At 42.9% G+C, this 23,814-nt stretch overlaps 1 protein-coding gene across 4 annotated transcripts in view; it reads left to right on the top strand.

Annotated features, from left to right (window-relative positions):
• Window positions 1-23,814, top strand: part of wdfy3 (WD repeat and FYVE domain containing 3) — a 115,612-nt gene that overhangs the window by 24,232 nt on the left and 67,566 nt on the right. For 3 of the 4 annotated variants that reach the window (XM_026187492.2, XM_026187493.2, XM_026187491.2), the window contains exons 5-16: window positions 5,132-5,368; window positions 5,787-5,979; window positions 6,591-6,777; window positions 7,246-7,412; window positions 9,931-10,410; window positions 10,522-10,632; window positions 12,976-13,169; window positions 15,542-15,813; window positions 16,015-16,212; window positions 16,990-17,073; window positions 21,093-21,282; window positions 21,612-21,826. In XM_026187492.2, the coding sequence (XP_026043277.1) occupies window positions 5,132-5,368; window positions 5,787-5,979; window positions 6,591-6,777; window positions 7,246-7,412; window positions 9,931-10,410; window positions 10,522-10,632; window positions 12,976-13,169; window positions 15,542-15,813; window positions 16,015-16,212; window positions 16,990-17,073; window positions 21,093-21,282; window positions 21,612-21,826 (2,528 nt within the window). The remainder of the gene's footprint in view (window positions 1-5,131; window positions 5,369-5,786; window positions 5,980-6,590; window positions 6,778-7,245; window positions 7,413-9,930; window positions 10,411-10,521; window positions 10,633-12,975; window positions 13,170-15,541; window positions 15,814-16,014; window positions 16,213-16,989; window positions 17,074-21,092; window positions 21,283-21,611; window positions 21,827-23,814) is intronic. The other variant, XM_026187495.2, reaches the window with a different exon arrangement.

Genomic DNA, 23,814 nt, shown 5'->3' with positions numbered 1-23,814 from the left:
CCTACGATAGCCGTAATGCTCCGACAATCCATCAAGCGGTGCGGCTTCGTAGCTTAGCAAAGTCGTACTAAAACATCTGACAGATTTTCGAGCGCCGTGCACATAAAATCGTTTCGAGGTCAGTAAACACAACCAGAGTTCATACATAAGGCACACGGGATTATAAGGGGTACTGTCGACTTTCGGAAAAATCAAAGGATTGATTTTAAGTGCGCCGTATTTTTCAAACAACACGGTAATAACGACGGCCCGCTAGCATGCGCTACCAAAAATAGTGCTTTGTTGTGTATCTGACGGACGAAAGCTAAACCAGTTCCACACCACTGAAGCTGCAGCATTTTTACAAACCAGTTCTGGTTCATCTGTTTCATTCAACGATCCACTTTCGCTCTTCTCATTCTGCATCGCCGCCATGTGCGTATGAAAACAAAGGCACTGCGCATGCGCATTTTACCCATATTCTATCGCGATATTTCATTTTCCTATTGTTGCCCAACATTACACCGGTATTACTGTGAACGGTATGATATAGCCCAGCCCTAGTGTGGGGTCATGTTGACAAAGAATGGATTAAAAGGAAATGAACATTCAAAGAAAAGCTTTGATCTGAAGCCTGAAGAACTGTTTCTGAAAACTATTTAAAGAAATGAAAAGAACGTTTACCTAAGAGAGTTCAGGCTGCGCTGAAGGTACCGTAAGAACCAGGAGACTTCAGTATAATTAACAATTCTCACCTGACCGAGTCTCATTTATTCTCCCCAAACACAACCTTTCTATCTGCAGTCTTCTGATGCTGCTGGATGTCACATGAAGAAAATTCATGCATTGTGATTTTTCTTTGTAGCATTTAGTCACAGTAATGAGTGCCTTACTCTGTTCCTACCACCTGCTTATAAAGGTTGGACGTTGAGCTCTTGTTTTCGTCTTTGTCTGTAGTCTTGAATTGTGGCCAGCAGACTTCTTTTGAACTTTTTGGCCTGCGTTCCTCTGGAGGTCTTGTGGGGAGTGTTGCTGTCAGCTGGTCGGCTGTCTGCTTTTCCTGCTCTGCTGCACATCAGAAATTCACTGTTGTTGTTGCTTTTGGGTGGAACGCTTCTTCCCATCTACAGACACGTGATCCACCCCCTCTTCTCTGTGCCCAGTCTTTAGCCGCTCTCAAGCATGCGCTGTTTAATAGTTAGGCAGGCAGCACCTTAATATGTCGACTTACTGAATATTTCCTTGAATGCAGCAACAACAATCTTGCCAAACCAGACATAGCAAAATGGCACTTGGCCAGGCTGTGAGACAGGCAGTGCTCTTCTGATGTAACATGTGAGCACTTGGACCGACTCCTGTTCTCAGTTATTTATGTAACTAAATGATGAGTAGGACATAACATGTTGACACAGAGTTCCTTTATTTTTTGTCATTTGTGAATGTCTGGTGGGCACGGATCTTTCCTTTGTGCTCCAGAAATACACTTGGACTGTAGGTTTGGATGATTGGATGAATTTATCGGAAAAACTTGATCATCAGCTGACATTTTTAGGGCAGTTTTTTGTGGTTTTCTGTAGCCAGTTTTGTGGTCTGCTTTCTGAAGAATTCCACTTGGCGTATACTTAACTTGTAGAGCACTTGTAAAATAGTTGTGTTGAGCAAAAGTAGAGAGTACTACACATGTGATGGAGATTCCCATCACTTCCTAGTTACTGAATGACAGAGCTTTGATATTCGTGCACAACAGCACAGCATCTTTGTGCAACTCTCAACTCTTGCTCAACACGAAAGAAAGGAAGGAGGCAAGACGGCTTGTAGTATTCAGCCGCTGCGTTTCAAAGGTTGGGTATTTCCATCTCCCTGTAGCCCAGCTTTTCTGAAATTTCCATTTACTGTCGCTGATTTACTCCATAGGTGATGCATGATTTATTAGTCTCTGTACAGCTTTTATTTAAATAGAACCAGTTCACAACAACATAAGCATAAAATCTGTTCGTAAAGCAAAGAGTTTCTGATTTTGCTCATTAGCCGTGTACTTTGATAAGGTTTTTTTGGGAAGATTTGCATTGCCCTCTCTCGGGAAGGACCTTAGTAAGCGCTGGCGTTGCTCTGTGCTGTGTGTTTCAGACTGAGATGAGCTGCAGCTCAAGACACCAAAATGCTGGAGAGAATGTCCAGCTGAGTTTTTCTTGTTCCTTCGGCTCAGACACAAGTGGCTTGTCTGTGATCTGATTGGTCACACGTGTAAACACATTGAGGATGTAAATGTAAACATTCATTTAAATGATAATTTTAGGTTTATTGGTCAGTACCACTGGACATGCACACTGCACAGTCAGCGGTCTCCTTTAAATGAATAAGGGCTGCTTCTTGTGACTGTTTGATATCAGCGAACACAGACTGGCAGTAAAAAATAACCCGTGTCGTTCGTGTGTGTGTGAGAGTGAGAGTAGGTTTAATGGATTTCTCCAGGCAACTGGCCTCCCATAAACCTGACGTCACCTCCCTCCCTTTAATGCTCTCCCCTCTCGCTCCCTTTCTCCCCCACCTCCTGCTCTTTCTTCCTCACAGCATAAAACGGCAATATTTTTGTCAGTAACTCAGTCTGGACTCCTCTCTTGTTTTGTGTTTTTAAAGGGTGCCCTTCATGCACTCCCACTGCGCTTGTTTCTCTCTCTCTCTTTTTAAAACAGACAGGAGATCAATTTATTGGTATTTTTCTTCTCCTTGTGTCTGTCTTCTTCTCCCTTCCTGTCTCTGTTTTTCTCACACACTGTTAAATGCCTTCGTCTCTCTGGTTTTGTCTCTCATTTGTTCACGGTAACCTTGACCTGACTGCAGTGGGACCAGTATTCTGTGACAGCCTGTAAACACACACACACACACACACACACACACACACACACACACACACACACACACACACACACACACACACACACACACACCTCGGTGTGGCTTGTTGTACCACAGGTGCTGGTCCAGTCTTCCATTGTTGTGACTCACCATCATCTATACACACCTCTGCCTACTTCAGCTGTCTATATCTTACTCCTTTTTTTTTCTTTTTTCCATCTAAGGGGCTGAAACTGTGTGTGCGCCTGCTGTGCTTTGTTATTCATCGCTGTGCATCCACCTCCTCTCCGTCGTGTAGACGGCGTTGGAGTAAATGGGATGGTCATTTCATCCAGCTGCAGCGTGTGTGTGTGTGTGCGTGTGCATGGGCATATGTGGTCTTTTGTGAGAGCTTGTGTGAAAGAGCAATGTAATTTTTGTGTGTGTGTGTGTGTGTGTGTGTGTGTGTGTGTGTGTGTGTGTGTGTGTGTGTGTGTGTGTGTGTGTGTGTGTGTGTGTGTGTGTGTGGGAGGCAGCGTTTGATTATCTGAATCATTCGCCTCAGTGAACACAAACCCCATCTCTTTCTCCAGCCCTTTATCTTTGTCAACATGACACACACACTATAACTGTGGAAAACACTCAGTGAACACACACCTCAGGCCCTTATAGCTGAATCTGAAACACTGAATCACAGCACAGCAAAACACCCATTTACCAAAGTCACCCTTAAAGCAGCATTTTTATCTTTATTTGTCCTGCTGCTGTTGTGTAGCTCTTTATTTTAGGTTGATATAAAGTGATTCTATATGAATGTGGAAAAAATAAATCATGTTCCTTTTAGACTGAAAAGGGAATATGCAACATACAGTTGGATCCATGCGATATTAGACATTTACTTCATTTTTGTTGTTTTGCCTCTGCAGACACAGTCGAGGTGTGTTTGACGTTCACGCTTTCATTTAAAGTGGAAGCTGATTGCTCACATTTAAGGAACAGGAAATCAGAGTATTTCAAAAATGATTTTAGAAAAATAGTATTTGTTTTTTTTTATTTTTAAGTGATTTAAGCAGAAACATAATCGGGTGAAACAAAAGGGGGGGAATACGCAATTACAAATACAAACAACGAATAAATAAATACCTCAGGGTTCTTGTATGTAATGGTTGAATAAGTGAATGAAAACTCTTTAAGCTATTCAATATAGCAGCATGTAAGTGAACACAAGCCAGTTTCCATCATTCTGTTCTGATAGGCTGCTGTCATCGATGACACACTTCCTAATTTGAAGTGTGAATCTTAAGAAATAAAGTGCCAATATTGTGCAGCAGTAGTGACACAGCAGAAGTCTAGTGTAAGCACAAGTAGGCTGGGTTGTGTTTTCCCTGGAAGTTTTAAGTGGAAGTATAAAATAGCTGCTTCACACTTTAGGTTAGCAAAATCTAAAGCAACTTAACCTCGTAACTCTACTTAAAGCCCTGCTTTTCCACCCACAGCAGTTATTTCCAATGAATGTTTGCTGTCCCTGTCATAGAGAGTGCAGCGAGCGGACGCTCGGTTTACATTTGGGTCGCACATCACCGCCTGCTAGTATCTCCTCCTTCGTAGCCTGGTTTTACTTAGTCTCAAAGCGCTTTACACTACATCATCCACCCATTCACACACAAGCTACATTGTAGCCACAGCTGCCCTGGGGCGCACTGACAGAGGCGAGGCTGCCGGACACTGGCGCCACCGGGCCCTCTGACCACCACCAGTAGGCAAACATGGGGTTAGTATTTGGCAGCCTGGGATTGAACCACCGACCTTCTGATTAGTGGCTGACCTGCACCTGAGCTACAACCACCCTTACATTAGAAGATTTATATTTTCTGAATTTGCAAAATAAGAATTAAGCATCCAGAATGTGGCTGAGTAGAAGGAAATAGCAGAACTAGAAATGCATAGAAAAAGTAAAGAACAGGTCGTTGAATAGAACCACCACTGCTGTTCATGCTCTTATCCAGCAGTGTTGTATATTGTAAGATTAGCATTTCTCTAGCTAATGCTATCCCTCACTGCGCCTCTGTACAAGGTCTTTGTGATTGGGAAGCAAACACGTTAGACTCCACTAAAAAAAGTTAGTGGCCCTTCGGTTTGTGTTATTTTGTGACTTTGTGGGTTACTTCAAATACAAACTAATGTGTTGAATCAGCTCAACTTTAATAAAGTGACAAATAAAGGCTGGAACATTATGAGTATAGCCTGAGTATAGCCCTGTATTCCTGAACCATGTTGGGAAATAAAATGTTATCCCCTTTTCTCTGCCCCTCAACAGAAAACTGTGGACTGCATGACGACCATGTCTGTGCCCTCCACGCTCGTCAAATGCCTCTACTTGTTCTTTGACCTGCCCCACATGGCCGAGGCACCCGTAGGCCCCACGTCACAACCGCCACAACCACTACCACCACCACCACCACCCAGCCAAGAGAAGACGCCAGGGCAAGGGCACACCCAACCCGAGCTGCCCCTGGCTGACCGTAGGGCGCTCCTCCAGAAAGTCTTTGTCCAGGTAAAAAGACAACAGTGTCAGCTGTTACACTCCAGACTAAGAGCCTCTATCAGCTTGCTTTATGTTTAAAACCTTCACACAAAGAATAACTGAAACATTTAAACATCGTCAAAAATGTTTGTGTTTGAATTGTGGAGCGAAAAAAGTCTGCGTAGAGAGTCTGTAGCAGATCTGAGGATTATAACACGGTTATTGGCTTATTTTGATATTTTAAATCTATTTGTTCACTGATAAAAAGACTCGAGCTTCTGCCTCCCATAAAGACTTTAATCTTTTCATCAAACAGCCTGCGTCACAAACACAGTCGTATCTCCGTGACAAAAGACTCGGGCTTGTGTTGTTTTTTCAGCAGCTTATTTTGTTGTTTTTACCCAGAACTTAAAAAAAAACAATAATAATTTCGTTTCCACTTGTGCAGATCCTGGTGAAGCTCTGCACATTTGTGTCTCCAGCGGAGGAGCTGGCCCAGAAGGATGACCTGCAGTTACTGTTTAGTGCCATCACCTCCTGGTGTCCTCCTCACAACCTGCCCTGGAGGAGGAGTGCTGGCGAGGTGCTCACCACCATCTCCCGACACGGCCTCAGCGTCAACGTGGTCAAATACATCCACGGTATGTACAAACGCACCGTCCGCAAAGGACATCTGTTTCTGGAAGTAACAGTCTTCCAAACCACATCTGGAGGTGCATTTTTGCTCTGAAATATTAGAAAATGTGAACCAGTCCACACACAAATTCTACAGCTTAATAACAAAAAACACATTGTGAGAATACTGCTGAACAAAACAGGGAAGCTTGTTTTCTACCACTTTTAAAACAGATAATTTACAGTTCACAGCCTGTAAAGCTCCAGAGGGTTGCCTAATTACAATTTGTTGTGAGATTTGTGCAATGATTTATGTGACACTAAGTAAAACCATTATTTTTAATGTGATTTATTATTAAAGCTTGGTTGTTCCTGTTATTATTGTGTATTGTTTATGTAAAGTTAAAGAAGAAAAACCCTGAAGCTTTTGTCTTTCAGCATTAAAAAAGCTGTTACAGCAGCACAGATCTGTCTGAAGCTGTTTCTTTGTCCATCTGATGCATTTTTGTTTCACTTCCTATAAATCTAAGATCAAGGGAAAGCTCTTTATGTCCTTAATAATTCCCGTACATTCTGTCACAGAAATTCCTTACAGATTGCATTTCTTTGTCTCTAACACCCCCTCTTCGGTTTACAGAGAAGGAATGCTTGGCTACATGTGTTCAAAACATGCAGCAGTCAGACGATCTCTCCTCTCTGGAGATCGTTGAGATGTTTGCCGGCCTCTCCTGCTTCCTCAAAGACTCCAGCGACGTGTCGCAGACCCTGCTGGACGATTTCCGAATGTGCCAGGGTTACACCTTCCTCTGCGACCTCATGCTCAGGTACAGCTTAGGTCTTCCTTCCTGCAGTTCATCACAGGGTTTTAAAGTCCAACTAGAGCGATTGGTGACCCCTGGTATGAATTACCCAGTGAGTGCAAAAGTGGCAGCTGGAGGTTGCTATTTGAAATCAGTTGCACAGAGGGTGCTGGACAGAAACCGTCCCTGTGACTTCTTTGTTTGCTAGCAAATTGCTACAGTTGTCCATAGTTTGCATGGAAGACACCAACAACTTGTCGTCCTACGCTCATGAATGTGCAGTCTGCTACCAAACACAGCATTCACAAGGCTTTTGCGGCCTGTTTCACCTAGCAACCCCCAGCAACCACTTGGCAACCATTCAGGGATTTACACCTTTTTCTCTGGTGACAGTAGCTACCAAGAATTCAACAGCCTCTGGATGTTTGTGACTGAGACCTTATTTACTTTATGTTGTGTGAAGATTGATGTAACTTCTTCTTGTGCATCCAGACTGGAACAGGCCAAGGAGGACGAATCAAAAGATGCTTTGAAGGACCTGGTCAACCTGGTCACCTGTCTGTGCACGTATGGGGTGACGGAGTTGAAGCCTGCTGGCTTGACAACCGGCGCCCCCTTCCTGTTGCCTGGATTTGTTCTCCCGCAACCTTCTGGGAAAGGTATGTTAGGTGCAACTTTGGCTCATCATTAAATCTGTCATAAGTTTTATAATGAGCAAGACTTCAGAGTAAAACATATAGATGTGCAAATGATGCACTTGGATTAGAGCCTCCATGATTCAAAGTTTTATTCAGTCTTACACTCATCTAGAGGTGATTCATAACGATCTTCCATTGGTGTCCTCTAAGGAAGAAATCAAGGACACATTTAAATAAAGTGTTGAAACAGCGACACTGTTCTAACAAACCAGTGATTTTCAGCTTAAGTCTACACAGTAGCACCAGCCTGATTTTCCCAGAAGCTCTAAAACAAAAAAAGGGATTACTTGTGAAAAAGTCTACATTTCTACCTCCATCCCCATCACTGAAATGACTGATGGGTGCTTCATCCCAGTAAAATTAACCTGTTGACAGACGCCATAATTCCTCTGTCGCCTTTGACGTTGCTGGAGATAAATGACTGAAGCCTCTTTCATGCAAACAGAACAGGCTCATCCTGATTGTGGAAAGATTTAAACGTATTTATTTTTTCATGCACCTGAGGAACGCCGTCGTACTTTTTCTGACCCCCATGTACATGCTTGCCAAACAGTAGTTAAGCCGCTTACATATACATCAATACAACAAAGCCCAAAATAAAGAATTCAAATAATTCAGACTAAAACTCTGAAGCTGTTGGATTCATTTTAAAACCTTGACATTTCTGTTTTGACCAATGCTGCGTGTAAAGACTGACCCGGCACGTGTTGTATGCTTGCGAGCTGTTTGTTGAAGCACCACACACATGTGGCTGTGCGTTTCACCACGCAGTTCAACTTTTGCGTCAGTCGTCAGCACACACACTCTCCCCCAGGTCTCTGGCTTCACTATATATAAAGGGAGAAGCCTTAAGTAAATCACCGCCACCTGTCCCTCCAGCCTCTTGGCACCGCCCCCTTGAGCTCACTGCCCCACTCCTCCCCTGCAGCTGAGCCAGGCACCACACTTCTGCCACACGAGCTTACAAACACAGATTCTGCTAATTAATGCCAGGGCAGAGAATAATTACATAGTACAGTTTTACTAATTAAAGCCAATCTCCTTGCTTGGTTTGTGCTACACAGCCATAATATGTGGTACAAACCATAAAACCATAATTTTAGTCAGATAATCCACTAAATATGCTCCAAAAACACCAACAACAGACGGGGTTGGGAGGTGCAGCTCAGTTACAGACACTGATGGGCTACACCTCCCTGTGTTGGGAGGCCCTTGATGTAACTACTTTAACTCAAAATTGTATTTAGTCCATCTCCACTTATTAATTTCTTTGTTTTTGAAGCAAATGACTAAAATAACATTTCCCTCCATTTATCTGTCATTCTGACTTTGTGTGGGTTCGTTGTTTTCAGCTTTCAATGCTTTAGAATCAAACACAGTTTCTCTGGAGCTGTGGTGTTTGTAACTCAGCTTTTCACCTCCACCCATTCACACATGGTAACACACTCACTGTCAGCGTGTTGGGTTTCTAACCGCATACACCCTCCCACTAACAACACTGAAGTCAACTGAGTCACGAGCACATGCAGTTACACTTGTGTTTACCCACCTAGTGACAGTTCCAGCTGAGCACAGAGTCATTACCAGGAGCCATCATGGTATGAGGGTGCGCTTACACGCCTAATTAACCCGCCACATCCACTTAACTGCTGTGTGTGTTTGAGGCTATGTGCTGACACACACTTTCAGTGCTCCTTTTCTTTACTGTCGTCCTGTGAGTGTGAAAGTCATAGCCTATGATTTCTGAGCTAGCCTAAAATAAGCCTAAAATATTTTTGTTGACTCACTGAATGAAGATTATTCCGTATAAAGACTCCAGTATCAACTCAACGAAGCTAACTGGAAACGTGTATATTTAAAAAAACAAAGAGTGACAACAGGGAAGAAATTTGAAGTATCGTGTATCTGCCCTGTTAACTGTGCAGTGACAGACGGCAGTTTAGAGTAACAGAGGTCGGAGAAAGGAGACGTTTTTGCAGTTGCTGTAAAAAGTTCAGTGGAGTGATTCAGCAGAAACTGAAGGAAGAGTCTCCTGTTGCCTGTACGGAAATCCCCTGCTGAATTTGAAAGTTTGCTCACTTACAAAGAAATGAATACTGTCTCATTTTAATGGAAGACGACAGAATATTAACCACAAAATCCAGAAAAAACACATAAATTATTCATTTAATTGCGACTCATTGAGTGAAATAAGTATTTTATATTAAGGTCATGCAGTGGTCCAGCCAGCTAAGGCAGAGAAAGGCTGGCTTTGTTTAAATCGTTTGTATTAAACCCGTCTGGGACTCTGTTATGTAACAATCTTGGATATTTACACAAAATGCAAAACGGAGCAAATTTTCTATGACTGGGACCGTTGTGTCTAATTGTTGATCCATTCCAGAATTGTGTGTGTGTGTGTGTGTATATATATATATATATATATATATATATATATATATATTTTTTTTTTTTTTTTTCTTTGTGTTTTAAATTTCAGGCCATACAGTGCGTAATATTCAGGCCTTTGCGGTGCTCCAAAACGCCTTTCTACGGGCCAAAACAAGCCGCCTGGCGTGCATGCTCCTGGACGCCATCGGAAACATCTACACAGCCGAACCGGCCAACTATTTCATCCTAGAGTCGCAGCACACGCTGTCTCAGTTTGCAGAGCGTGTGGCCAAGCTCCCCGAGGCTCAGACAAAGTACTTTGAGCTGCTGGAATTTGTAGTGTTCAGCCTCAACTATGTGCCGTGTAAGGAACTCTTCAGCGTTAGCGTGCTCCTCAAATCGAGCACTTCGCACGCCTGCAGCATCACCGCCGTACGGACGCTGCTGAAGCTGGCCAGGCACGACCCGGTGTTCAGCGACGTGCTGCGGGAGGTCGGACTGCTGGAGGTGCTGGTCAACCTGCTGCACAAGTACGCGGCATTGCTCAAAGAACCGCCCTCACAACAGCAACCACACAGTAACGACCAAGGTGAACTGCTTCTTTAGTTTTCTTTTACTTAACTATTTTACTGGATCACAGTTGTAATCCCGTCTAATATCGACCTCTGTCCTCTCGCTCTGTGTTTCCTTCCATGTTTAGCTGACTGCAAAAACAACACTGTGGCTGAGGAGCAGAAGCAGTTGGCCTGGCTGGTGATGGAGACGCTGACTGTGCTCCTGCAGGGCTCCAACACCACCAACACTAACGCAGGTAAACTCATGCACAGAACAGTTTCTTAAAAAGCATAAATGGTAAATGGCCTGCATTTGTATAGCGCTTTACTAGTCCCTATGGACCCTAAAGCGCTTTACACATCCAGTCACACACACATCCACACACTGGTGATGGCAGCTACATTGTAGCACAGCCACCCTGGGGCGCACTGACAGAGGCGAGGCTGCCGGACACTGGCGCCACCGGGCCCTCTGACCACCACCAGTAGGCAACGGGTGAAGTGTCTTGCCCAAGGACACAACGACCGAGACCGTCCAAGCCGGGGCTCGAACCGGCAACCTTCCGGTTACAAGGCGAACTCCCAACTCTTGAGCCACGATCGCAGCACTTTAAATGAAATCCACACAGAAATGTTTTTAGTTATGTGGAGGGAATAATTATAGATTAATATGGACTTTGGAGGCACAACTAGATTTAATGTCCCTCAGTAATTAATTTCTTAAGTACCTGATTCTTATCATATAGCCAAGCTTAAAGCGTCAGTGCTATCAATCAATAGAAACAATAATAAAAAAAGTTTTAAAGAAAAATGACACGACTTTGTGTCTCTATAAGGTCCTGCTGGGTCAAATGCTTGTGAGTCTCATCTCTTATGCTGCTTTTCACTAAATCAGATCTTTTCAGTGCAAATAATGTCTCCTGAAAAAACGCCAAATTACTAAAATGCAGACTGTAGCTTTAAAATTAACTAATACACACTCCATTCCCCATCCTTACCGACGTGTCCTTGAGCAAGACATTGATTCTGCATCTCCAGGATGACGTGCCTTGAACTCTGACCTCCCTGTTGAAGTGGAAAGGAAAGAGTTTTCCACTAGGGATGAATAAATGATGTTATTGCATTTATTTTACACGCTCATCGTTCGTCGGTCAGCTGTAGAAATGCAGTGAATCACAAGCATAAGCAGCAGTGAGAACACTGACAGCTCACAGCGCCGTTTGACCTTGATGATGACGACCGGGTGGTTCGGTGAGGACGACGATGATGTGTGTAATATTTGGAGCGCTTCACTCTGACACATTGATTACATTTACATTTTACGCTTGATCCTCCTCAGCTGGCCTGGAGAGACTTGAGCAAGATTAGAAAGAAATGATAGTAATGGGACTGCTCAAGGTTTTTATATTTGCAGATAAACTTAAATAAATATCAAGAAGGTTACAAAAAATATTTTTCAGTAAAGCATTTATCAAATGGGTTTTTAAGAAGAAGTTTGAACATGCCAAAACGTTCCTTATAAATGTTTAAAAGAAGGATCTAAGGTTATTTGTGCATAACTTCATAATTTTCATTTTACAAATCAAATGGGAAATTGAAAGAGACGAGTATTCTGGTGATTCTGGGGCCCAGTTGGTCCCTTGGAGCAACAACCAAATCTTCAAGGCTTGCAGTGAATGAAAGTATTTAAAGGTGCACTCTCTAGTTTTTTTTTTAAAGGTAATTTAATAGAAGAAAAAGGAAACTGTACATAGAATAGTGTGATTGCATCTTCCAATGATGCATTCTCATAAACTCAGAATTAATTCATTACAAATACATTGGAGCTGGTTTGTGGATTGTGGAAGCCACCATGTTACCCACACCGTATTTGAATCCTGTGGCCAGAAGGAAATCTCCTGTTTCACTAATTGTGTTTTACATGTGGTTAAAGTTTGGCCATACACGCAGTACATCAAAGGCAGAAAAGAGGTGTCCGAATGCCATGTAAGAGACATTTAAATTTGTGTCTGCACCTTCAGACTAAAGATATAAAGCATCATACCCATGTTTTATCATCAGAGAAGGAGTCCTCTTCACCAAATGAACAAAAATGTGATGAAAGCGTCACTAGCGTAGTCTCAAATCTGTCAGCAGATTAGATTTGCCATCCTCACGTCTCCAGACAGCTGATAAGAGCCGGCTAAACAACAAGTTATGAGCTAGCATCATGGCAGCTAAAAATCACACTTACCTCTGATTAACAGTTGAGCTACATTTTCACATCATATAAGACTTTATTAACTAAGCTTCCAAGTCCAGCAGAGGAACATCCACGTCACAGATGGTTGAACTCTGGCTGACAGTAGCGAACAATGGCTAACAGCGACTAACATTAGCTAACAGCGGCAAAAAAACACACAACAGTTCAGCGCGTCCTCAGCGTGTACATTAATTGTGACTCAACTTTAGAGCCGACCGCAGTAAAACTTGGATGTAGTCTTTATTATGTTGCAACCACAGGTTCTTAGTACTCTGAAATCTACCCATCAGCAACAAACTGCTTTATTCATTAATTGACCTGATTTCATTATGTTTTGTGTTTTCTTCTTTTCTTGCAGCTCTGTTCAGAGAGTTCGGTGGAGCGCGTTGCGTTCACAACATCGTGAAGTACCGCCAGTGTCGCGAACACGCTTTGCTCATCATCCAGCAGCTTGTCCTGTCGCCCAGCGGCGACGACGACATGGGAACGTTGCTGGGCCTCATGCACTCTGCACCGCCCAGTGAGCTGCAGCTGAAGACAGACATACTGAGGGTAACGGCTCACGCCACTCATTCGTCTTCTTTTTGTTTTAATCAATATTGTCGAAGCGCTTTCTGCTGGGATTCACCACTTATATTTTTTTAATTTGTGCAGTTTGTGTCTTTTTACATTTACTTCTGCTGAATTTGTTTTAGTAGACATTTAAAAAAAACCCGTCTGTGAATTTGAGTGAGATGGCTCAGGAAAGGAAAGTCTGTAATTTAAAAAATCAATATTCATTTGAAGCCCTGCATACAGTAATTGCTTCAAACAAGGTGCACTGAGAGCTAGGTGCACATAAAAGCATACACTACACTCACATTCACTCACACACAGACAGGATGTGAGCGAGGCTCATCTGCTGAAGCGTAATTGCATTTTCAGATTCCACTCCTTCAAACGAGGTTATTCACATGCCGAGGCTTTACTTGGATTAACCCGTCAGCATTTTACTCCAATTCCGTTAATCAGGGATTTTAATTATCGCCCTAAAAAGGATTCCAAAGAACTCATATCAAATCTGGTTTGACTTTAATAATTTTCCTCCCTCTTCTTCAGAGTTTAAGTATCACTTACACTAACGCACTGCAGACCCTCTAAGAGATACCACCCTTGTGAAGGTGTCCACGTATATATCTCGAGAGAGAACAGCCTGTCCCTAAAGCCTCCCCATGGCTGGTAAACTTAACACCCCAAAAGCCAAGTTTTATGTGCGTATAGATGTACCCTGGTGGCAATTTCCCAGGAAGAGGATGTCTTTAACATCCTGTGATTGGTTTTAAAAGCATTGTGCTGAGTCTGTAAGTCTTCTAAAGTAGCAGGAAACAGCTGGATCAGTGGTGCAACGTGTAACAGTTTTTACTTCTCCTTTATTCACTGTCCCTCCAGTGGGACATGTTTATAGGTCCCAGCTATACTCATTACTTTTCTAGCTGTAATTTTGAGAAATGGGCGATGGGAAATGTGAAAATCCAGTGCAGTGATTTCTCAGTACTGGGATGCAATTCTCTGTGAGATTTCACTGGTGGCGTGTTCCTTAGCAACAAAACATGGGATGTTCTTAGTTTTTCTTATTGCATCTAGGTGAAAAGCTAAGAACATCCCATGATTCAGTGTCTTGTAGAAGCCTTTCCCCTTTACAGCTTCAGTTCATTTCACGTTTGCAGACAGAAGTTTTTGCACAGCTCTCTTAACGTCCCACCAGTGTTTCAAAAGAAAAGACTTCATTGAGTTTTTTCTTTTGCTGCAGAGTTTGGGATCTGTCTTCTGTTGCATGGCCCAGTTTTAATGGTGGCCTCACGTTTGACTGTAGGACACTTTGGTACTGGTGACTTCAAGGTGCCAGGTCGTGTGGCTGCAAAGCAAACATAAGTCATCGCCCCTCCACCACCGTGCTGACATACTGCACAGTAGTATGACGTGTTTGTGTTAATATGGTGTCAGGCGTGGCGCTGTGCATTATGCCCCACGTAGTACACTCATTTTCATCAACTATGGAATAGTTTTAAGATTGAATTTGGTTAATGCAGTCCGTCTTCTGCTCTCCACACTGACGTCCTGGTGTTTAAAGAGTTATTTTTCCTCACGTTACCATTACAAGTGTATAAAAATAATGTATTGATTGTTTTCAGATATCCACGACTGTCAAGTTAGCCTGAGTAACATTAGTACCAGTACTTCTTTAGTTTGTTATATTCTTGACCGAAATACTGCACATGTACTTATTGCAGTATGCAGAGAAGCATGCATCATTTAGTTGTGCATCGCATGCTTCCATCATTTTTACTTCAGAGGTGATGATATTAAAAAGCTCCCGGTGGTGCTGTTTATTTTTTATTGACACCGCACGTCACCGGTGTCATTCAAAAGCTTCACCTGCTGTCGGTTGCAGACATTTTTCTCCCTGTTTGCCAATTAAAACCTTTGCCTGTCATAGTCGCTCTGTGTTCTCAGGCATTTTTTTTTTTTTTTTTTTACCTCCCCAGACGCATATCTAGGTTACAGTTTGATGTTTCAGTTTGGTCGCTTGCAAATGCAAACCATAAAAACCGAGTCGGTGCAGCGAGGCGAAGAAACCCAGAGGGGCTCATAAATATGTCCCTGAAAAAGAACAATGAGAGGAAAAATGAGTTGATGAATAGAAATGTGATTGAAGGGGTTGACAAAAAATAAATGAGATGAAAAATCAAGACAGGAGAAAATAACTGAGCAAGTTATAAAGTAAATAAGTGGGAGTTCAGGTCTGTCAGGGAAGGAGAAACATGGCGTGTGACATCGTCAGAAGACATTACGCATCAAGCTACGTTAGCTAAAGCAAAAACAGTAGCGTTTGTAGACGTGTCCGTCTGTAAAAATCCCAATGAAATAATCCTTCCTCTCTTCAGGCTTTGTTATCCGTGCTGCGAGAGAGTCACCGCACTCGGACGGTGTTCCGCAAGGTGGGCGGCTTCGTCTACGTCACCTCGCTTCTGGTGGCCATGGAGCGCTCGCTGTGTCAGCCGCTGCGACACGGCTGGGAGCGCGTGAACCAGAACCAGGTTTTTGAGCTCCTGCACACAGTCTTCTGCACGCTCACCGCCGCCATGCGCTACGAGCCAGCCAACTCGCACTTCTTCCGTACGGAGATCCAGTACGAGAAGCTGGCCGACGCGGTCAGGTAAGGACCGCCTGTTCAGGAAAGAAGACGTTTTGTTTTGTGGACACAACACACTGAGCAGTCGAGTAGACCACAGTTTGTCAGAAAAACATCCAGATAGTTGAAGTTGAGTGAAATTAAGACTTTTGAACGTGTTATGATTGTTTGTATGAGTATGGTTGTCCTCTTGCCTTCTCCTAACAACTGCTCGCCGTCCTCCAGGCTGCTGGGCTGTTTCTCAGACACTAAGAAGCTGGGCCCCACAAGTGTGTTCCCCTCTAACGCTCAGCCTTTCCAGAGGCTCCTGGAGGACGAGGCCGTCCCTGGAGGCTGTGCAGGAGACAGTGTCTGCCCTACGCTCAAGCACTGCAGCAAGCTCTTCATCTATCTGTACAAGATGGCCACAGATTCTTTTGACAGGTCAGCAAAGCAAAGACCCAACAGTACAGCTTTGTTAGGAACATTTATTCAAGATTAATAATAAATATAGCTCTAAATGCACAATCTGTATGTTATAAGTTCACCATCCTCTCTTCACACAATAACCAGCAGATATAATATCCAGCTGTCAGCAGTGTGCATATTGCACCACTGTGAAACCCCTGAAAGTGTGGCTGCCCGCTCACACACGTGCAGTATAACATAGAAGCTGCACAGCCTGGTGGTGCTGTCATGTTTTCCAGAATTCGTGACATTTCAGCTGTCAAATATTCCAAACTTCAGTGCGCCTACGATTCCTCTGCAAACAAAAGAAACTCTCAAGACAGTCACTTTGTTGTTTGCTCTTTGTGACAGATTGTAGTTGCTTAGTTTGAGCTCGAATTGAGTTGAAGATATGTTAATTTTCTGGATAATTACAGTCCATCTACATGTGTGCACCACAAAGGTCTAAAACAAACTTTAAACTTTGTGATTTCTTATCCATATTTAGTAATGCAGTTATTAAAGTAATCTCCTCACGCTACATGCCAGGATCATGTGTAGGTGGCGTTGTGCATGTGCCCCAGCCGGAGCTCTGATCCTGTTTTCTCTGTCACTTTTCCACTAACAACCTCTTCCCCTTCTTTTCTCTCTTTCTGTTTCTCTTCCTTTAACCTCTGGCGCTGTCTGGCTGTTCATCCTCGGTCTGGCCCATCTGCACGGCCGTGTGTGTGTGCATGCCTGTGTCTGAATGTGTGCGCGCGTGACGCGATGCAGTCGTGCGGAGCAGGTGCCTCCCTGCCTGACTCACGAGACCTCACTGCCCTCCCCGTGGGGCACGCCAGCACTCGCCAGGAAGAGGTAGCTACAGCGCTCTGTCACTTTCCTCACCCTCATCCCTCCTTCTCTGTCATGCTTACCTTCAGTAGATACTAAAAGAGACCTGCTGTGTGCCAGAATAACCACTGATCCGTTAACTGTCACATAGAGCTACTTTTAGCTGTTTTACAGGAATTAAACTTGTTTCCTCATTTTTAAAACGGACACATATGAACATTAAAGAGGACCTAATGCTTTTTCTGCTCATAGTAATCATGCCCAAAGTGCTGGTAATCCATGTGAGACACTCAGGCTTCAGGGTGCTCTGAACACACAGTGTCAGACAGTTTTTTTTACTCTTTGATTTTTATGATGCCGTAGAGCACAGACGCACTCACTCACCGACTGTTCCCCTTTGTGAGGGGCAGCCAATTAGAAGAAGGGCGACTTAAAGGGAGAGCAAGGAGCTAAAGCAGCTTAATTTAGATGAAGTGAGTGCATAGACCAACGGCCAGTATACGATTTATTAAACCACCACAAAGTGTGCGGTTTGTGCCATAGATGCACTAAACACTGCTGTAATTAGTAATTACTCCCTATAATTCTCTAATAGTTTATGTGGAACGTCAATGCTAAAATATAATTATTATTGTTGTTCATTAATTTTTTAAATTTTTTACAAAAAAAATCACAAGAAAGCGAAACTATTTTTTGTTATTAAGATGCCAAATTATAGTTATTTACACTTAATTTCTCTTTTTTCAGAGGACAGTGTGAAACATGTTTTTGACAGATTCCTAAAATACTTGTTTTCTTCTGTTTATGACAGCTGGTCTAATAAATTTGTTGAGCTCAGTAAATAAGGATAATTTTAACCGTGACTCATTAGAGGTTTACTCTGGTAGACGAGAAGAAGAACAGCATATTATATGGCCTTTAAAATGAAGCACTATTCATGAGTAGTTTTAAAGACACAACTATATTACCTGTGGTGTCCAGAGGCTTAGAGATCATCCACAACATCATACTCAAACTGTTTTATCAGATTCAAACTTTATGATTTTCGCTGCCAAAAGAGTGCAGCAGATATTTCAGCATCTACAGAAAATGACAAGTCAGTGAGTCACAGTCATCTGTTTAGCAGTAAGTGATGTCGTGCAAGAAAAATGTATTTTTTGGTAAATGCAGTTTTCTCTGTGTGTTTTGACTCTTCGTTCACACGTAAATGCTGATTTGAAAGCCTGAAAATGAAGCACGGACAAAAGAAGATCCTGATTAGATGTTACTGGCTTCATTTCTTTGAAACAGGGTGTTGGCCTTGACCTTTTTAAAAAACAAATTAATACTGGAGGTGATTTAAAGTAGTAGAATGACTAAAACAGTAGTTCAAGCTCTTAGCTGCATACACAAACTGCTTTAAATGAATTCATGTTTTGTTGCGACCCCCGCTGAGACGTTTCTCCACACTGTCAGACAGATTCAGTCTAAATTACTGTGCGTTTTTCTTCTCATCACATTCCTCCTGTGCTCCTCTGTCCTCTCTTCTATCTGCTGAAATTGCCCCTCTCTCTCTAAAAACCCAATCTCTGCTCCTATTTGAATTTCATTACAAAGGGAAAACTGGTCGGGACATTTTAAATGTGCTCTGCTGTCTGCTGTCAAGGTGAGGCCGAGGGTCTCTCCCCTGCAGACTTCTCCCCCTCCGCCTGTCTGGATCGGCTCCAACACTGCATATTCATGAGGAGGACTAATTTGACAATTAGAGATGATGGGGCACTCGTCCTTGCTAATGCACTTCATTATAAGATCTTCTTTGTGGATTTAATAGCGTCGCAGTTGCTTCCTGTGTTTTTACTTCAGTTTCAACAAGTCTGTTTATGATCGGAAGCCTTAGTTTACTCAGGTTTATTTGGCAGCCTGAATAATATGAAGAAAGTTGCTAAATACTTAATTTTTTTCATTGTTCCATAAAAACAAAAGCTTGTCTGGTGTCATTTTGCTGCTCAGCTCAAACAGCGAGTTTTGCCTTGAAGAACATGGCGGTGATTGTGATGTGCAAATTGCAGCAATCAGCGCCGTGATCATCATGTTTATGACAGTGACATGAAAAAGCTGTTCTTGTTTTTTTTTAATGTTCTTTAGTCTGAAAAAGGAACTCTTTCAGTTGCACGCTAGGATACCTCATGTTTTTAGACCGTGTCCACGCTGAGCCAGCTAAATCTGAAACAGCAGCGTGAAAATAAAGCAAGATTTTACACTTTAAGCTTTAAGTCTCCATTTACACAAAACACCTGACAGGAAACACGGGGGTGCCTGGGCCACAGTAATCAGGCATTGTGAGAATAAATCAGATTCATAATGTTTGCACCGATTCAGTTTTTCTGTTCATTTGTTTAAATATAGCACCAATACACCTCACCAGTAACATCGAGGTGCTTTATTCTCCAAGTTTAAGACCTTACCTTATTAGTTAAAAGCTCCAATAATCCCCTATATCATCTGCTGAAGGGAAAGAGAAAAGAGAAAGGAAAAAAGAGTGAGAAAAGGACGAGGAGTAGACGAGGTTAATGCTACATAAAGGCCTCGTCTCCAGCCGGTGGATGGCCGCCCCCCCCTGAGCCTGCTTCTGCCGGAGGCTTCTTCCTGTAAAACAAGAGTTTTTCCGTCCCGCTGTTGTCAAGTGTCGCTCAAAGGGGGTCGTTTCTGTATTAGTCTACGGTCTTTAACTTACAATATGAGGGGTCTTAAGCGAACTGTTGTTGCGATCATATAAATGAAATGGAAGAAAATTAAAATTGATTTAAAATGAAAAGTGGGTGATTCCTTAGCCTAATCTTAAAGTAGAGAGGGTGCCCGTCTGGGTGGTTACGGAGGACGGGGTGATAACTGAAAGCTCTGCCTCACGTCCCACTTTTAGAAACCACAAATAATTGTGCAGAGTGAGAATGAAGTACTCTGTTGGGATAATATTATATTAACAGGTCTTTAAGGTATGACCTGCACTCATAAAGGTTTGTAATCCCTGAAAACCTGACCGGCTTAGTCTTGGTTTCCTCCTCTGTAGCTTGTGTGAGCTCTAACCACCTTCAGCACAGCTGGCGTTTACCAAAGCATGTTGCTTCCATTACACTGCATTTATCACTGAATCAGGCGAACTCTGCTTTTAATGATTTTCTAATGTATAGTTGAGAACTTCACAGATTAAACAAAAAGAAATCAGAACAAATAATGAAATAAATCAGCAACTCAAAGCCGAGTTAGAAACTACTAGGAGGCAAACATAAGGAGATTTTTATGTTTTATCCGGCAGCGGATAATCAATTAAACGAGTGATTCGATTCTGAAGAATCCAAAAACAGTTTAAAGAATCCACCAGCTGCTGTGAACATCAACAGTCTGGTTCATTTTCTTGCCCCCCAGCGTTTTATGCTGACTGTAACCTTTCCAGCTCTGCATTTCTCCTGGGGAGGGATTTGCATCGCAGTAACACACCTATTTTGCCTAATTGCCCGAGTGCAGGCCCCTGCACATCTCCTACTCTCTGCTGCCTGCACAGTGGGGGGTGGAGGGTAGGGGGCTTGTTGCTTTGGATGGGACTGTAGCCATCTGACACCTCGATCTCTGAAGTGTGCAAAGAACTCGACTGGTGTTGACTAAAGTTACAGTCGGTGTTAAATACAATGCTTACACTGATCAGTGTTGGGAGGAGAGCAAGGTTTCCCCCTGAGCCCTGGAAGATCCTGCGACTTTGATTATGAATAAGATTTTGTGTTTTTGTGAGCTACTTACATATTTTACAGCAGAGCAGGAGTTGTAAACAGTTGCGACTCGAGTGGTTTAGAGAGTAAACAAACTTCCATTAACGGGGACAATCAGGCTTCTCCGTGGCCAAAAACTCAACATTCTGATCCTTTATGAAAAGAAAAGTTTATATTTACAGGAGCAAAGTTTTCACAGTATTTTTACCTTTTGTTTCTGTGTGAAATGTTATGTGAATATTTTCATGCAGCTTGCTTTGAAAAAGCCAATTTTGACTTCCCTCTCTTCCTTTGTGCTCCCAGACACGGTTACTACGGCACGTCGGGGCCCCCTGCACCAGCGAAAGCCCTGACTGACCTGAAGCTCCACTTAACGAACTCCTCCCACCCCATTTCCTCATCGTCCTCAACAGACATGGTGGTCATTCACCCAGGGGCCGTGCTGGCCATGGTGGACCTGCTGCCCTCCGTCTCCTCTGACAGCCAGCCAGAGGTGAGGAAATGAAAGGCAATGTGCTTCCTGTCAAAGTGGGTGAAGGGATTCGATGGCAGGCAGGAAGTGCCTTTTTTCAGTTGGGTTTTTCACGTCAGACGGCAGCCAGACAGTGTGAGTCAGCTACATATGTGTGTTTTAGGGGAAAGTCAGTCGTATTGAATGATTACATGCAGGTAATTAACTTACTAATCAGTGAATTGCCCAAAGCACCCTCTCACAATTTCCTGATTTTGCTTATTTTTGCCTCTTTACAGGGCGATTTAAACTAAGCTTAAGTCTTAGTCTTGGTTTTAACGTCTAGCTCTCCAACTTTCTGCTCCTCCCAGCATGCCCTCGACCTGCAGCTGGCAGTCGCCAACATCCTGCAGCTCCTGGTGAACAGCGAGAGGAACCAGCAGGTGTTGTGTGAAGCCTGCCACCATCAGCGACTGTTGCAGCGCTGCAGCCAGGCCCTCAGCGATGAAGACCACCCTCTGCACCCGCCGCTGCAGAGGATGTTCGAGAGGCTGGCCTCGCAGGCCCTGCAGCCGATAGCACTCAGGTACTGAAGCTGGCCATGTTGATAACATGATGTAGGCACCAACAAACCTAAACTGAGAAGCTTCAACACTGAAATGCTGCCCCAACAATGACTGTTTCAGATGATAATAAAGAGATTAAAATAAAAGCATAAAAGCAAGACAACTCAAACAAATATTTTAACTATTATTCTTTTTTTTTTTTTGAAAATCTAAATGAAGTTTCAGATGAAATCCTTGACTAACATCACAGAAACACACAAGGTCAGATTAGGTGAGTCTGGCTAACATCAGCGGTGCTATCGCCAGCTGACACCTGCACAGTCCGTTTACTCTGACACAGCCTTTCTTTTTCCAGATCAAAGAATGCAGTCCCAGCTGGAGCCAATCAACATCTTCTATATTAATAAAATATGAATTATTAGTCTAACTAATTACTATTTATACTACAACCTTAAACCCAACCTCAGACCCCCTTAACCAACATTACATCAAACCCAAATCTTTATGAGGCTTTCTCTCAGACTCTTAATTCTAAGCACAATAAACCTCTGATGCACACTGTTTCATGAGGTACTTTACTGCTGATGGAACAGAATCAGCAACCAGGTTTAAATAGTGAACAAATGCATCACATGAAAACAGATTTATCTGTGGTGAAGTAAGATATATAAAGTATTAGAGACAAAAAAGAAAAGGCAGTGCGTTACTTTGCTTTATGGAGGTCCATCACTGTCCATAACTGTTAGACGGAGGAGGGATCTAAATCTCATTCATAACCAAATATCGGTCCAGGTTATTATTTCCACATGAAGAAAAGAAAGCCTTAATTAATAATTATTTAATTATTCATTCATTCATTAACATCCCAGCGTGTGCAGTTTAAAGTCTCAGAGAGAAGGTCGGCTGTTCAGGGAAAGTTGACGTTCAGCTGTTTCTTGGTTGTAGCTGGTTTTTTAAATTGGTTTTAGTCATGTTTGTGACACGTGTCTAACATTATTTTTAAGTTCGATTTTTTTTTTTTTACTCCATTTAACCAGTAAATAAGAAACCAAAGGACAGACCCACAAAAACCTGAGAACAATGAAGAGATGTAATACCTCACATTCAGGGTTTTTTAAACATTAAAGTGTTTGTCTGGACTTTTCTGCACAGACCTGAGCTTGGAGCAAATAATATTTTATGAACAAAATCATTTTGTTCTTGGAAAGCAGTTTTGTTTTTTTATCATGCTAATGTGCATTTGCATTGTCGGGTTTCACTGAATGAAGACTGATTTTATATGCAGGCAAAACGGAGTGATTCTCATTTCCCGCTTGACTTGTTACGTGAGATGGGAGATTGGGGTTGAGGGACAAGACTGAAAGTTATTTGACATGCACATGGTTGGTTGTTTTCATATGTTAATGCGGCCTGCCTGGCTCACATTCTCTCCCTCCAGCTGGATTTATGCTGGGGGTACACGTATCGCTGTCTGTCAGCCTGTTCCCCATCCTTCCCTTCATTCCCCCCCCCCCTCCCTGTCAGGCCTACCCTTCATATTTCCACTCCTCTTATTCTTTTCTTCTTCCCATTTGTATTTTGTTTCTGCTCTGTCAACATCAGCCAGCAGCAAAGCTCCAGAGTCTTTCTGCCTCCTCGGTGCCGCTCTGATATCGTCTGCTTCCAGCCGCTGGTGTCGCACATCGAGCGCTCTGACAGCAGACGCAAACAATCACAGCAACACTTTGCATTCGTGTCACTTACATGCCGGTCAACCATGTCACTGACTTTGAGACAGACAGAAAATGCTGTAAACCTCAGCTTTTTGAGGAGCGGAAGTAACTGCTGACTTAACAAACTGCATCCAATTAGGATGTGCTTCACTGCTTAAGGAGAACATAAAGGACATAGTATGGCAGGGGGACCCTGTGGGAGTGCAACGACTAAACCCAGCAGTTGTTTTTAATTGGTTATGTAATAGTGTCACTGAAAAACAGGAATGCGCCTAAAAGAGTACAATAGGCCTCGA

Source organism: Astatotilapia calliptera, chromosome 12 (genome assembly GCF_964374335.1).
Source record: "Astatotilapia calliptera chromosome 12, fAstCal68.1, whole genome shotgun sequence".
Lineage (NCBI taxonomy): Eukaryota > Metazoa > Chordata > Actinopteri > Cichliformes > Cichlidae > Astatotilapia > Astatotilapia calliptera.
Note: the sequence above shows the minus strand (reverse complement) of the source record. Positions and strands in the feature narration are given on the sequence as shown.